This window comes from Stegastes partitus, unplaced genomic scaffold, assembly GCF_000690725.1.
Source record: "Stegastes partitus isolate 25-593 unplaced genomic scaffold, Stegastes_partitus-1.0.2 Scaffold403, whole genome shotgun sequence".
NCBI lineage: Eukaryota > Metazoa > Chordata > Actinopteri > Pomacentridae > Stegastes > Stegastes partitus.
In genome coordinates, this window is record NW_007578134.1 from 195284 (window position 1) to 211558 (window position 16275).

General features: G+C 41.2%; 1 protein-coding gene across 1 annotated transcript; it reads left to right on the forward strand.

Annotated features, from left to right (window-relative positions):
• The first annotated feature begins 2560 nt into the window (after positions 1 to 2560).
• On the forward strand, positions 2561 to 16032 carry znf410 (zinc finger protein 410). Its single transcript, XM_008285469.1, has 7 exons — positions 2561 to 2662; positions 2987 to 3064; positions 3146 to 3197; positions 5445 to 5577; positions 6767 to 6952; positions 8932 to 9147; positions 15664 to 16032. The coding sequence occupies exons 3-7, from the start codon at positions 3165 to 3167 to the stop codon at positions 15825 to 15827; spliced, it is 732 nt and encodes a 243-aa protein (XP_008283691.1). The 5' UTR covers positions 2561 to 2662; positions 2987 to 3064; positions 3146 to 3164; the 3' UTR covers positions 15828 to 16032.
• The last annotated feature ends 243 nt before the right edge of the window (positions 16033 to 16275 follow it).

Below are 16275 nucleotides of genomic sequence, written 5' to 3' on the forward strand. Positions count from 1 at the left end.
ATGAGTTTTTGTGTGATAATGACATGTTTTACAAATGGCAGGAAAATGCAAATTCTTACATAACATGTCCTGCATCGTGGACGTTGTTTGGCTTCTTTATTCAAATATGCAGTTGCAAAGTGGCAACACAATCCTCAGTTGTATTATTTGCTTTTCATATTTCACGCTGCGTATTAGAGCTGCAACTAATGATTATTTTCATTGTTGATGAATTTCTGTGGTGCAAAAAATGTTGATTTAGTGTTTCCCAAAGCTGAAGATGACAAATGTTTTGTTTTGTCCAAAGATAAACCAGAAACATTTAAGAAGCTGGAATCAGAGACTTGTTTCTGTTAAAATATACTCAGAATGGTTGGTGATTAATTTGATGAACTAGTCAGTCGTTGCAGCTCTACTACGCATCTCTTAATCTCAGTTGTACACTTTTGCTAAATAACTTTTAAAGCATTAAGAAAATACAGAATATTGTGGTTTTATTTCTTCGGGCTGTAATTATCTGCGCTGCTGTTGCTGTAATAGAGGAATAATTTGTCTAAGTACCATGTGTCCTTAACAAAGGCCTTATTAAAACACTCGAGCGGCGAGGCTGTGGCCACAGACGGATGCTCTTTTGACTGCAGGAGTTACCACTGATAAAAATGTCCCTGGTTTTTTTTGAATAAGGTTTAATTTCTTGGACAAACAACACGTCTCACACATTTAACTGAGCTTCATTTCCTTGAACTGTTCTTCCTCAGTCCGACACACAGCTGCATAATATAGTTGGGATTGATGTTGATGCTGTGCTTTAACATGAAAACGCAAAAAAAAATCAAAGTTCTGCAGCTTTCTGCTGAAACTAGATCTCGCTGTTTTGATGCTGGTTTACCACAAGTGGAACAATTAGTGAGGTTTTGGTTAAAAACAGCACAACGACTCTGTCGATGTCGACCTTTTCTAAGAGTTTTACTCATTTGCTGCCTTCAGGTACGTTCTTTTATTACAGATTCTGACCCTCCGCTCACTGTAACCTGAAATCTGGATCCATGCAGCTTCTTTTCCGGATTCTATTCATTTGATCGACTGTTTATTGACTCAACTGTACCGTAAGCTGCTGTTGTTATACGATGCTACGTGCTGTTGTTGTTGCATGATGCTGTTATGTGGCTGCACTTTTTTTTTTTTAGCAGAGTTCACACTAGTTTTGCATGAGCAGTAGGACACTTATTGTACGTTTTGTAACACTGGATTTTCCACCTTTCTAAACATCGGCAGCTTTGATCTCTCAGTGCTCTTTAGTCTGCCTTCTTTTATTTCCAACACGTTTTCAGGTGTCGTACAGCAGCAATAGTGATCTACAAAAGGTATAATTTGCCCAAATAATTGTTCATTTATGTGAAACAAAGGAATTGTAATGGGATTAATTGAGTGGAATCGTGCAGACTGAATGTAATGTGGTTTGCTCGCAATCTTTTTTTTCTGTTTTTTTTTTTTCTTTTCTAACAATGTATGGATGAGTTTATTGTCTTGTAGATGTAAAACCTGCGGACGTAAATAAGAACACATCAGCTATATCAATCAAAAATCAATAATATGAGAAAAGGTTTGATGTAAAATGCTCTTTTTGTACATTTTATTAGAGTAGAGACTCATTGCTTGTGTAATAAATGTCATTCCAAAGAAGATTTTGTCGTTGGATTTGATTTGAACCGCCTTGTTTGTTTTGGTAGTTCAGAGTTACTTCAAATATTATGTTCAGTAGCATGTGGGGGGAAACGTTAATGGCTGCATCTTGGTTAAAGTACAGATTAAAAAACAGAAACTGAAGAAAATTGTAGGTAAACAGAAGTCTTTGCTTTTCCAGTGGAGGGAAGTAAATAATTACATTTACTTAAGTTTGAATTACTTGTACTTTTACTTGAGTATTTCAATTTATTCCACTTCATTTTAGACAGATATATTGTTTTTTCTACTCCACAACATTCATCTGACAGCTTTTTTAAGGTGAAAATTTGACACTGAATACCTTTAAAATACAACTCAAAAATCAGTGTGTAGTCTGGCCCACCTTTCATGTGTCTATTAATTGTTAACAGCTCCACCAAATACTGATTTTCCCTCTAAACTTCTATTTTATTAATTTTTATACATGTAGAAATTCAGATATTGCAGTTTCCTCCAAATGTGGAAAAACATCAATATCACACTTTAGTATAGCACAGATTTTTGTATTCTTGCATAGGTAGCAGCCTGCATAAAATTTAATAAAATAGAAATCAAATACATGAAGAATGTCAAAATTACATCAATAAAAATGTGCATACATTCAGATGTAATACTAATAAGAATTAGAGATATAAAAATGAAATACAAACGTAAAATCTTATTGTATACCAATATTTTCTTCAATTAATGTTAGAACATGTATATAATTACCTTTAAATTGCATTTAATGTTAATTAAAGCTCATCATTCTAGTCAACACCTGTGTGACTGACAGTGAATTGGCGGTTTGGTTCCAGCTGTGGCCGCTGGGTGGCGCCGGTGACGCACTTTTTTCCGGAAAACGCGGAAGTGTTGTTGTTGTTCCCTCCGAGCCTCCGTAGAACAAACCTGCTACTCTTCTGTTTGGAGACAATTAACCAGCTAAGTTACTCTCTGACGCTGTGACGACTATTACCAGGTAAAGTAATTAGTTTCGTGTCACCGGAGGTTTAACGGAGTCAAACAGACGCTCGGTGTGTCGTTCGCGGCCATATTTAATCAGCGGGCGGCTAGCATTTGTGAAACTAGCCCCGGTAGCTAGTTCTGTGCTGCTAACCCCTGCTAGCTGACTTAACTAGCTGCCTGCTCCATCCAAAACAGTTTGATGCTGTCGAACTGCTGCCGCGTTTAGCTGCTTTATTCAACCGGCTGCTTTCTTGTCAGTAATTGTCAAAGTCGCAGCGTGTCGCCGGCTAGCAGAGCTAACTGTCAGTTTGACGTTTTGTCCTGTTGTTGCCCGCAGAGCTCGTGTGATGACTCAAAGATGACCTGCGGCTCATGACCGACTCACACTGTCACTTTTTAGCAGGTCAAATTCGAGGTGTGTACTGTTTGGACTGGAACTTGAACCGGTTGTAGTGGAAACGTGAGTGCACTAGTGAGTAATGTTTGTGCTCCACAGGTTCCACACAGGGTGACCCATGCTTTCTGATGAGCTCGACTCCAAACCAGAGGTAACCATTCATCCTCACGCTCCATCTTTATTGCAGAGGCACAACACCGGCGGCAAGATGTCTAATCTTTTAAATGATAGACTGGATATCTGTAATTGAATTCTTCCTGGTTGAAAAGAACACGTCAGATATGTGCAGCACAGTTTGTTGTCAGTGAGGTTTGTTGTTTGAACAAGGTTAGAGTGACCTTAAAGTCTCTGCAGCAAGAATATGTGTACACAGTACTAAAAACACACACAACAAATGGGAAAAAGCTCTTCTAATTTAGTGTTTAGTGTGACCTTCCTTTAATGTGGGCAGACAATAAGACATTTACTGCACTAATATTCTGCCAGCTTTCATTCAAGACATGTCAAAAGTGTCTGATTTATTCTCTGTGCTTCTCCTCTGTGAGGCAAATCGAAACCAACGAGACACTTCAGATGAAGTATTTAGAATAAGAATCCGTTTAATAGTCAAGTAGGTTTTTTACACAAGGAAACGCAGCGAGTCAATGTCATTTTATTAAATGTAATAAAAATATTTGCAGTCAGGCAGCTGTACAGATCGTGCAGGAATGTGCAAATTATTCACCTGGAAGTGTCTGTCTGTCACACCGTATGAAGCGTGAAATGTGCACAGGGATAATAAGATTTCTGTTTAAAAGCTGTGTCTGAATGTAAGACATTGAGTCATTGTCAGTTGGGGTCTCTGGTCTTGTTGAATAGACCAGCTGCTGTTGGGATAAGCATTTCTTAGAAAAGTTTCTTAGAGTTTCTCCATTAAGAGACCAGAAGAAGTCCGGCGCAGAACTCTCTCAACATCTGGCAGCTTCATCTGGGTGCCAAGTGGATCCGTCTTCAGTCTGGAAAAGTTTGATCAATTGCCTCTATGGAAGAGTAGCAGCCAAGAAACCACTGTTATGTAGGAGGGAACAGCGCTAAAACTCTGAAATATGCAAAAGCTCCCAGAGATTGGAGTGAAGATCAATGGAAAAAGAGTCCTGCGCTGAATGCAAGTCTGAAATGTTTTAGTCCCATCACTGACAACATGTGGCAGGAAGAGTTGGAGAGAGGTAGAAAAGGGGAGTTTCTGGAGGCTCTGGTGAAACATGGTGGAGAGTCCGTCATGGTTTGGGTCTAAAAAAGAACTCTGGGAAGTGCTGAAGGCAGCTTTCTATAATATACCACAAAATTACTCAAGAAAACTTTCAGACTGTCGACCCAGGAGTGCAAACGGAGGTCACACTAAATATAACGAGACCGAGACATGCATATGTACGCTCATTATAACTTTGCTAAAACAACAAACCTAATGGTGGCCCCAGACTTTCTCACAGTACTGTACGTCTTCTTTCTTTCAGGACAAATGATGTCACTGTTACCCTCCATGTATGTGGGGTTTATCATTACGGATTATTGCAATTAAAATACTGACATCCACAGTGTGAATCGTGGATATCTGCAGCTTTAGATTCCTAAACTAAGTGTCAGCTGGTCAGGTTGTTGAAGAAATGTCAAACTGTTCAAAAATGTAATTACATATATCCTAAATTAGAGCACTGAGGAGGCGAACTCATGTTGCAGATATCAGTCATGCATCAGAATCTACAGCATGTGGGAGGCAGCTCGCTTATCAAACATGCTATCACACTGCAACCGCGATCACAGCTGTTTCACCGTCACGTCGGAGCGGCCTGAAGCCAAAGTTTTAGTAACTGTTGACCACAAGCCTCTGACGAACGGAGGTTTTGCTCTCTACAAACTCCTCACTGCTGACCTCTTTCTGTTTCGCTGTGTTTTCTCACGGTCTTACTCACCACAGCAGCTTACTTACTTCTGCTAAGACAGTTGAAATGATTTCCTTGACCAGTGCTTCTGATGGGAAGCCTCACATGAGTCATTAAGACATTTGAAATATTTGTAACTGTCATTTTCACTGGCTATGTATTCAATTAAAGACTCCGACTAGTCACAGATTAGGTATGTCTAGTTAAAATGACCTTAAGATAAGATAGAACTTGATTAATTCTAAAGGAAATTCTTGTGCCAGATATTGCATGAGAATGTATGCAGTGCCTAATGGAACAGCAATAAGATGTAAGTACAATAGATGGTAAAAGTAAAAATAAGTAAGCAGAAATAAAAGATGTACATCATTTATCTCTGTCATTTTAATTCCAGGTTGTCAAGCTTGCCATAGAACACTGTGTAGTAGAATAATGAGTTAAGTGTTGAGTTGTGACTCTTGTGTTTGTGTCCCCTTTAGCTGCTGGTGCAGTTTGTGCAGAACGCGTCCATCCCGCTGGTTCAGGGTTTGGAGGACTCGGAGTCCAAACACTCCTGCCTGCCTCTGCTGACTCCGGCTGAGAGCTCCCTGTGCAGCCCGTTGGAGCTCACAGGTCAGCAGACACTCGCCGCTTCGTCCCGTCGCCACACGCCGAAGCTGTTTTATTCACGCCAACAGCAGGGTCCACAACCCCAAGGAGATGTTCAGTTTACTGTCACAGAGGAGTAAATAAACCAGAACATTTTTTCGTTCTAAGAAGCTGGAATCCGAAAATTTAGACTTGGTTTGTTAAAAAAATTACTTAAATCGATCGACTAATTATCAGTGCAGCCACGGTGCCTCTGCAGAATAGCGTCAGGCAGCCGAGCGTTGCCATTAAAATGGATAAATCGCCAAAACAACCGAGCAGAGCTGCCGTTTGCATGATTCAAATCCTCTGCTAGACTCGCCGTTTTCCATGTGGAGGTGGTGGTTGTTTCTTGTAGCAAAGAAAATGTTTAAAACGGTAAAAGGTAGTGGAAGGGGAGGAGAAAACTGCATGAAATGTGCTGCAGAAGTGGCAGATCTATACCCAGAGTCTACATCTGGGGGAGTCAGACTAGAAGGTATTTAGTACTGGACAGTTGTGAAATAAGTTTGAGAGCTGTACCATGTTTATCATACACAGGAGCCCAGGAGATCAAAGGTTTAGAGGTTTACCCTGCGAAAAATAAATCATCATTTGGTTTAAAAGTTCAGGATACACTCGAGTTAGAAGTGTGCCTGATCAAGTTAATGTTTAGTTTGGAACTGAAAGAACGAAGTTCATTTATTATCCAAGTTAGAACTGCAGAGATCGATCAAGCAGATGCCAACTATTAAATTAATAGTCTTATTAAATAACGCTACACATTTTTATAATTGATTTATTGGTTTGACGGGGAAAAAAGTAAATATTTTCTGTTTCTAGCTTCTTAAATGTGAATATTTTCTAGATTATTTCCTCCTCAGTGACTGTAAACTTAAAATCTTGGGCGAAAACAAAGCATTTGTCACCCGATCGACCATTTTCTGACACTTCATCGACCAAACAGCTGCTGGATTAACCAAGGAAATAATCAAAAGTTGTAGCTCTATTCTATGTAAAGATGTTCTGCTCATCACAGTTTTTAAAGGTGTATTTTTATCTGTGATACGCGCCCACGTCTGCTCGTCTACCTTCGTGCCATAAATCAATAGCGTGCACTTTGTCAAACCCCGTCAACAGTTTTCTGATGATTTATGGACTTCTTGTGCATCAAACGCTGCTGTTTCCTCGTCAGACGGAGGCCTGAGCCATGAGCCGGAGACTTCTCCCTCGCTGTCGGAGTTCGGAGGAGTGTCGGATCAAAGCACGCTGGTGGTCCAGACTCACTCCCACCACCGGGCCACACCGAGCCCGCCGCCCATCCTCCACGACCTGCAGCAGTCCGACAGCACCTCCTACGTCCTGCTGAACCTTGCAAAAGGTAAACGAAGGCTCAACTGACAGGACGTGTCTCAAGCGCTGCAGCTTTTGAATAATCACGGCGTCACTTGTTGAATTGATGTTACGTTGTCAAATGTAGTGTTCTGGTTGGCTCTGTGTCCCCACAACAAAATCACAACAAAGCTGTCGGGTTCCTGATTGGCTGCAACTCACACGTCTGGAAGGAAAAAGGTTAATTTTAGAGGGAAATACTTTACTTTCTGCTCCACTTTATCTGACAGCTTTCTTAAGATAAAAATTTTACACAATGGATAATTGAACAAGCTTTTAAAATAGAACACATAGTTAAAGGTTACACTCGTCAGAAGCCAAAAAAAAGCAGCTGTGCTCAAATTTCCGATGTCTGAGTTGTTAACAGCTCCACCAAACAGGGATTTTTCCCTTCTAGACTTCTGCTTTATTTTAATAAATGCTCCAGTGATCCAACTTCTCACCAAAAATCAAAGAACAGAGAAAAACTGGGAACACATTTGTGATTTGTTTTTTTTCTTCTTTCTTCTCCCATAAATCATCGATGAGTTCTCAGCTACTGGTTTTTTTCTTGTTGTAAAAACATTCTGTGAAAGTTGTAGAATATTCTCCCTAGAGGTCGGATAATGTTCTCTAAAGACATTATTAAAATGTTTGCTGGTAACATTGCTGAACCAGTGTGCCCTAATGTTCTTAAAACATTTTCTAAATGTTCAATGGAGAGCCTCCTTCCTTTGTTGTCCTGCAACATTGCGGGAATGTTTTATAGAAGAACATTTTATAATGTGATAAAGCACCAAAACATCCTCAGAACACTGCCTTGTGTTAATATATCACATTACAGGAATGTTTTATCAAACTGTTTCTGTCGTCCGAGGCCTCGAAAACATCTTCAAAACATTTTTTGAATGTTAGTTTGAGAGCGTTCTTCCTCTGTTGGCCCTGACAACATCCTCAAAACATCCTCTGAATGTTGCAGGTAAAACGTTATGTCCCAAGCTAGCTTATGATCTAAAGGAACAACATTTGAAATGATAAATATCCTTAAAATGTTCTTTGAAATGTTTAATATTAGCCAATGTTCTGTCTCTGTAAATAAAACTGGATATAAAGGAGTTGAATGAAGCTGATGCTTCACTGTTAATAATCTAATATATCAGTCAGAGGGACCAAACCAGAACTTTTACTGCAGTACTTTACATTCTACGGCTGTGTACTTTTATTATAATAGTTCTTTTAATGCAGGGCTGCTTCTTGTATTTCAGTATATTTACTTCTACTCAGTAAATGATCTAAATTCTTCTTCACTGACCTACTGTTGTTAGAAACTAGTGCTGAAACAAATAATGAATCGTTGGATTAGAACAGCTAATTAAAAAAAACCCTCAATGATGAATCAATCATGAAAGTAATATTTAGCTTTGCCCCAAATGGAAAAACATCTCGCACCACGAATCCAAACCTGATCTTGTGTCTAGTTTGTTCTTGCGCTGCTCCTGATTCTACTCGCAGCACTAAAAAGAACTGGGGTGACACATTTTCTTCTTCTTCAAAAAAAAGCGAATTATTTTGGCTTGAAGAAATGATCCTTGGCAGCCACATTCTCTGGGTTCATCAGCCCTTGGCAGCGGAGTCAAGAAATTAATTTTGGTCTCTTGACATGCACCTTTTGTGCAGCGAGCAGTGACTCACTGAGGGATGTGAAGGGTAGAAAAGACTTTCCAGAGGACAGAACCGCTTGTCTATTGTCTTGTCTTTTCAGATTCTAAATTAAAGGTTGTCTTTTTTAATTTTTGAGGTGTATATATGTGTGTGTCATCTCAGCCTTTCAGAATGAAGCCATTAAACCCAGAGCTGCTGACCACGGTGGGAGGACAGTAATGGATTCAGGAATGTGACCTCGAGGGGCCGAGGCTTTGCAGAACACTGCAGTGGTCTTGGATTACTTGTTTCACAGCGATTCTCATGCTGCCTCTTCTTCGCTCTCAGGCATCACGGCCTCCTCAGAGTCGCTGATCTTCGCCGCAGATGGCGCCGGAGATGACGACGACGAGGGCGTCTCATCGGGGGACTACGGGATAGATGGCAGCGCTCCCTGGTATCTGCGGGTGCAGGAGCTGGCGCACGACAGCCTCATCGCCGCCACACGGGCTCAACTGGCGAGGGACGCCAAGGCCAGCCAGGACGCCAGAGCCGCAAGTGTCGGTAAGTCGCTTTGTCTTAACACGTGCCAAAAACGTCTTTAGAGGGCTTTGACACTGGTAGGTAATGTCCCACGGTATGGGGCTATTATTGGAGCAAAACTATTGGTAAATGTGCATTGAGAGTTGTGTGTCTGCATCTCAATCTGTGTGGTTTGAGATCTGTAAATGTGTACAAAGATATTAATAGATAAAAAGTATTTGGCTACAAGTGGAAATACAGACAAGTCACCAGTCACAAGTCAGGCGGGCCTCACAATTGGCTGTCTTGTTTTGCTGCACTTCTGCCGTGAGAGATTCATATCTGTAACGTCAGGGTTTCTTTGCCCTGAGCTCAGGCTCACAGGCTCGTTCATTCCGCTGTGTACCGCTCTGCTGCTCTTTACCTCAGCAGTTGCGCCACCTGCAAGCCATCATGAAAATTTGCGCTCAGCGACCCACAAACTCAGTGAATTTAACTTGTTCACATATATCAGACAATGTTGCGTGCTCTAAAGACTCTGGAGGATAGCGCCGCCTGATGGCCTCTTTTACAAATTGTTTTACACCTTCACAAATCTCACTACAGACACACAACTCTCTATACACATTTACAAATGGTTTTGCTCCAATTATACCCCCATACCACAGGCTCCTCATACAGTAACTTTAACCCTCTGGACCCAAAAGCTGCCGGTTGCTTCGAAAAGTTAGTCGGTTTAACTATTATCAGAGCCAGAAACTGTAGAAAAAGAAAGAATTGTTGGATTTTAAACTTCCCTTAGTATGCGGATGTGTGGTTCTGTCAGGAAAATGAAGCAAATCTCAGCTGAAAATTGTGATTTTTCCCCATAATCACCCCCAAATTCACCCACAACAATAAAACAAAACAGTTTTCTGTTGAACTGCAGGTAGTTCTTAGACGGAGCAGAGAGGAGACGACGGGAGAGACCGAGAGAAAAAATAAAACGCACTGGGTCAATAAAATAAAGGCAGCATGGCTCAGAAACACTGAACAGAGAAGCAAAGTTGTTGGAAGATACATCCAGCATGGGGAAACATCTTTCTACAGCTGATGTGCAAAGTAGAGAGAAGAATAGTTTGCAAAAATATCTATAGCACATAGAGAGTCCCCATTTTTTAAAAATACTGGCATCTTAACGGTGTCACACTGCACGGAGTTCTCTCTACTTCTAGTCATAGTTTTTTGCTGTTTCTAAAGAGGTGCAGGTTTTTATATTGCAGTTAAAAATGAGCCCACAGGAGAAAGTGATGGCAGGTTAAAATCATCCACTCCTTCTGCCCTTTTCCAGGTTTGTAATACATAAGATTGTAATCTGTGCTTTTCTATTGCATTTTCAACACCGGTGGGCGCCTGGAAAAATGTTGCACAAGTCGATTCCAGGTTTTCATCAATTTATATAAAATAATAATCATAGAAATTCAACTTTTTCTTTCTCTGATTTATGGCACTACACCTGTATCGTACTGCACAGGAGGCATTTCCGAGTTCTCGCTGGTTCTCAACAGGGTCTTTGCAGTTTCTAAAGAGGAGCAGGTTTTTATGTCGCAGTTAAAAATGAGCCCACGCTTAGAAAAAAAAAAAAAACACCCAGAAATGGTTTGGGTTTCACAAGGTTAACTGTGCGCAGTGCTGCTAGTTAGAGCGTCGTTTCCAACTATCTGTGATTCAAGTTTGAGAATAAAATTAGAAAATAAGCCGGCGTACAGGAAGTGGTGCGTATTTCTGGTAAGATCAGCTGGTCTACTTACGGCAGGCATCAAAGACGGGAGGAAGAGAAACGAGGTCAGCCGAGAGATGAAAATGTGGAGTAATCAGCTCTGACTAAAACTGTGTTCAACACTTCTCATCAGAAGTCCCTCAGTCAAAAGGAATTTGTAGCTTTGTCTGGATAGATTTACGAGTGTGACGGCAAACATCCAGCGGAGCTGCAAATGTCACATCATTGTGAGGCATCGATCGCCACTCAGCACATGCGGTTGTGCTGCGTCTGTGATGATTTAATGTTTATTTAGTATTATCGGGGTTTTTTCTTGGCTCAGAGTGGCCTTCAGGGGGTTGGCTGTTCATGAGACAGACAAGAAGCCGTAAAGCCGGGACAGGAGACGTGCATGATCAGGCGATAAAGCCAAGTCACAGATCAGCTGAAAGTTCTGTAATATTGTTAAGAGTTCGATGAGTAGATCGATGCTTCTCTCATGTTTGTCCACTACCGTAATTTCCAGACTATTGAGCACACCTGAATATAAGCCGCACCCACTAACTTTAAAAAGAGCCGCAGGTGTCCACGTTGTAACACGTGATATTTACACAGAGATTTTTTTAACTTTTAATTAAATACGTACCGGTAAGATACACAAATACATAAATGCTTTTTTCCGAACAGCGCCTGTAACATGACTGGTTAAGAGAATAAAAACTACAGCAGCCTACCAGGAAAAGTCATCGATCACTATCTTCATCTTCCTCCTGCACTAAAACCACTAAAGTGTCGGAGTTGAACAGCCCCAGAATTACTTCGTCACACACTTCCTCAGTCTCTCTGTCGTTGTCGCTCTCAGTGTCACTTTTGTCTCGAGGCAAATTCGTAAAAACCCATAAATTAGTCGCATCATTGTTTAAGCCGCAGTGTTCAAAGCGTGTGAAAAAAGTAGCAGCTTATAGTCCAGAATTTACGGTAAATACAAGCTAGCCTCTGAGCACAAAGACTGGAAATGGAGAAAGCTGGTAGCTTGGCTCTAATTTATTTCATATAAAATCAAATCTGAAAAAGGTTTCCACCTGATCCTCTCAGAATCAACTGTTGGTTTTGTTTTTTTTGTTTGTTGTATATTTAATGAAGCCGTGCAGTTTTACATTTATACTAGGAAGATTTTCAGAGTTACAGGCCCCTTGAAATATATACAGATGGGCTGAAATTTCATGCTTTAAAAAAAAAAAAGCCCTCAAAGCTTCATAGATAGAAGACAGAAAACATGAAATTTTCAGGACTACAAAAAAACATTTGAGTTCTGAATAATTTCACACCCACTCCACATGACAAGATGTTTTTCTACAACCAACTAAGGGATATGTCAGTTTATTGTCTGTTAAAAAGAGTCATAGAAACAATCATTGGTACCCTGGATGTGTTTTCTGTTTCCTAAAAAATGAAAACTTTCAAGGGTCACATCGCTGTGTGGGATAGGTCACAGGTGTTTTTCATGGAAAGACCTGAAGAAATAGCAAAGCTTGGTGGTGCATCTGGAATAATAACCGCTGCATCTATTAGAAAACAGAAGCACGAGCTGAATCCAGACAACTTGAGCATCGGGTGTGAAACGTCGTGAATACACGAGATAACAAGAAGAATAATGATTTTCTGACTCAATTAGAAGCTCTGCTGCTTATGTAAGTAGGCGGCAATAATTAGCAGTAAATAAAAACCACAGCAACAGAAAGACAATATAGTAGAAAATGCTCTTTGCCTTTTAGCTGCTTACAGCCAAGAAATACTCCAATAATTGTGATTGTTTGTTCAGTAACGGATATCACAATAAAATATGCAGTAAACACTCATTAAAATGAGCGGCTGAAGCTCCATATTGGATGTAACACGGGCTGATAAAACCTGGGACTCTTTCTTTAAACTTCTTCACTAGATAAAGCCGATGCAGAACTTAGACTCCCATAAAATGTTGTTAAATGCAGCCTGGCGTTGCACACTTGTCCTGGTGCCGGCTTTGATGGTGGAGGCTTGTTTACATCTGCCAGAATGATGTCTTCACCTGCTGCTTGTTTAATGCTCTCCGTCCACGCGTTCATCTTATCTCACCGTAAAGCCTCGGCTCTGATCTAAAACACTCGTTCCTGTCCTGCAGCACACGGAGCTGTGGCGAGCTGTTGACCCACACCAGGAGCCGGGGCTACATCACAAACCATTTCAAGTTCCCTCCACAGGCCGCCTGCCAGATAAAGAGTTTACCCATGACATTCAAGGCTCTGTGACTTCTAGCTACATGTCTGATCTTTGAACCCCGTCTGAGTCGAATTGCTGCTGGAGGTCCTGGTTAAAGAAGTGATACGGGAGTGTGGGAAGGTTTCTTGCTATCTCTTCCTGCTCCAGGTTTATTTTCTCCCAACCTGGATCTGCTTTACATGCTTTATGATCCTCTGTACAAACAAAACAAACAGCGAGTGCCACACAGAAGCATTAGTAACTGGGAAGTTTTCCTGCCCCGATCTGCTCCAAGTCATTTCATAATTAGCATGTGCTGATATTGAGTGCAGATACGATAGCATTTTCCTTAATAATACACACTTCAAGTACATTAAAATCAAATCAGTGCATGACATTTAAATAGCTCTGCAATGCATTAAGAAAATAAAAAAAGCATTTCTGCATCCAAGCTGTTCCTGAATGTTACATAAGTGGTTATAAACCAGTACAGGGTGTCCACCAGCTGGTAAAAACCTGTATTCTCTACATGCATGCCAGAAAATATCCTGTAGATTAGCTGCAGCACCTGTTACCAGTTAATATTGTAGGAATGTGAGATGCAAGAAAGAAGTCGCTTGGACTACAGAGAGCATTGTGGGGATTTAACTAGCGATGAGGCACCACGACAAAGATGTCTGTGACACTTAATAACTTCTATGTCACCATTTTGAGATGTCAAAATAGCAAGAACTGGAAACCTTGGCTTGCTATACTTGCCACACATCAAACTTTACTGCTGTGAGAGGCCTCCAAAGATGATGAAATGCCACCAAAGACTGAATTTTTCCATTGTAAATATATATGCACAATGTCTGCACGCCACAACAGAGCCCCGATTTGACTCCTTGTTTCAAAATGTGGCACTTCTTTTATTTTGTTTTAGCCTCTGCTGTAGCCAAAGGATGTTGTCTGTGTCGTTACCAGATTTCATGGCTCTGGAAGTTCTATTCCTGGAGATATTGAACTTTTAAAATGGCTTCCGGTTAAGATGTTTTAAGGGTGGGAAATACCAGCTTCCCCACATCTAAAAAAAAATGTAATTCTCAAAGTTCAGCCCAAGTTTTTTGCAGAACTAGCTTTGTAAATTTAAGATATGAGGTGGTGCAGTAACGGCTGAAATGACACATAATGGTTTAGTCTTCAAAGCAGTGTTCCTACACAGCATGGAGTTTGATTTTTGTCATTTCCAGGCTTCCAGAAGTTTAGAGAAAACTGTGTGAAAATTATTTGTTTTGAGACTGTTCAATTCTCTAAACTATCAAGTTACGAATTCCTAAAATTAAGCCGATCATACAAGCGGAGGGTTGTTCGTGCTGTTTGGAGATTGCAGGCCAGAGTGAGCTTGATGTCATCGAAAGAAAGGCGAGAATTCAAGGCGACTGAACGTTCACTCCTACACAGAGCTGCATCTACGTCTGTATGTTATCACCTGCAGAACAGCTCCGCACCGAGAACCTTACAGCGGCGCCGCATCCACACGGCGGCACCAAATTAGTTCGAAAGAAAATGTGTGATTTGCGCCAAGAGCCTCACAGATGATGAAAAATGACGCTTGTCTGAACATTTATGAACTGTGCAGTGACTGTCTTTACTGCGTGAGGAAACCTGTACGACTGCGGTAGTCTTTGTTTCTATGGACACAATAAAGAAACAGCTGCAGAGATGTCAGAAAATTACAAAACACATTTTTTAGTTTGTATTTATGAGAGGCTAAAAACGTGGACAGCAATTATTTAAAAGGTAAATATTAGGAGTATTGATGTTGCTGCTTTAATACGATGTTGTGCTTTGACTTAGTCTGAGTTTGGTGTTAATGGATTTGTGTGGGATTCAGTACAAAGCTAAAATTTTCTGCCATTTATTTGCCAACACGATCGCAAACACAGCCAGTAGGTAAAAATACTAACAGCTGGATTTTAATACTATCTACTTGCATAGTAAATATCCAGCTGTTTGAACTCAGATGTCAAATATGGTCTCAAGTATCTCCTGAGAAATCTGGTGAAGGTTGAAATTTTCAAAAGGAGAACGTTGAGGAACCCCGCTGACGTCTCTTTACGCAATTCCATATAGCAGCACATTTAGAAACGCAGCTTTTTCTGAGCTGGTCTACTAGTTAAAGCTCTTGGAATAGTCTTTATGTCAGTGCAGTGTCAAATAAAATGTGTGTTGAAGAGATTCTGGCGTCAATGTGGAGCTAAAGCTGCTCTTTCGGCGCCGCTGCTGTAATGGCCGCCCTCCCGCCAACGTGCATTAGATTAGCGAAGTTTCCTTTAGCAGTGGGGTATCCAGTTATAGGCGCATTACTGCCGGCACGCCACCAGCTAAATTGGACCTGTTAAAGGTGTTTGAAGCGGGAAGTCTGGTCAGGTTAAAAGGGAGTGATTGCATTCAGCTTCGGGTTGTTTTCTTTTGGCTGCAGGTCTCAGTCAGTAGCCGATGATTAGCTTTTATCGAGTCGGCCTCCGGAGGCCGGCCACCTGGAACTCCTGGATTGTTTTCTGCTCGGCCTCGCTCACTTTGCTCTCGCTGTTGCCTAGGTGACCACACACACGGTTTGATAGCGGAGGGGGACAAGCGGGAGCTGCCGTCTCGAACCAGCCGCCCACTCTCCAAGCAGATCCTGCGCTGCTCGTTTGAGGGCTGCTGCAGGACGTTCACCTGGCCGGCTCATCTCAAATACCACCTCAAAACACACAGGTAACACAACACACACACACACACACACACACAGACAGAGCAGAGGAAGTAATGGAAGCCGGCAGCATCCCAGCGGGGTGCCAGAGCATCAAGATTCAACCCAATGTCTGTCTAATCTGATATTAATGTAAACATACAGGCTTCCAATCACAAGTTATTAAACACGATTATATGTGCAAAGCTAAGCTGCACTGAATGTAAAAACCAAATGCAACACAGACACACGAGGTATCCCTTTAAAGTGCTTCTAGTCCATGTGCATGACGGTGATGCAGCTACGCCCGACCCAGCGGTGCCCACAAGACGCCATAAAATCATCACTGGATTCATATGAGGAAAAAGAACAGTTTATTTTGATGTCGACAACATAACATCACTGATGAAAGCATCTGTTTTGTAATCCTGGAGGAATCTGAGCAAATACAAATTAAATAGTGTTTTCTTGTTTCCCA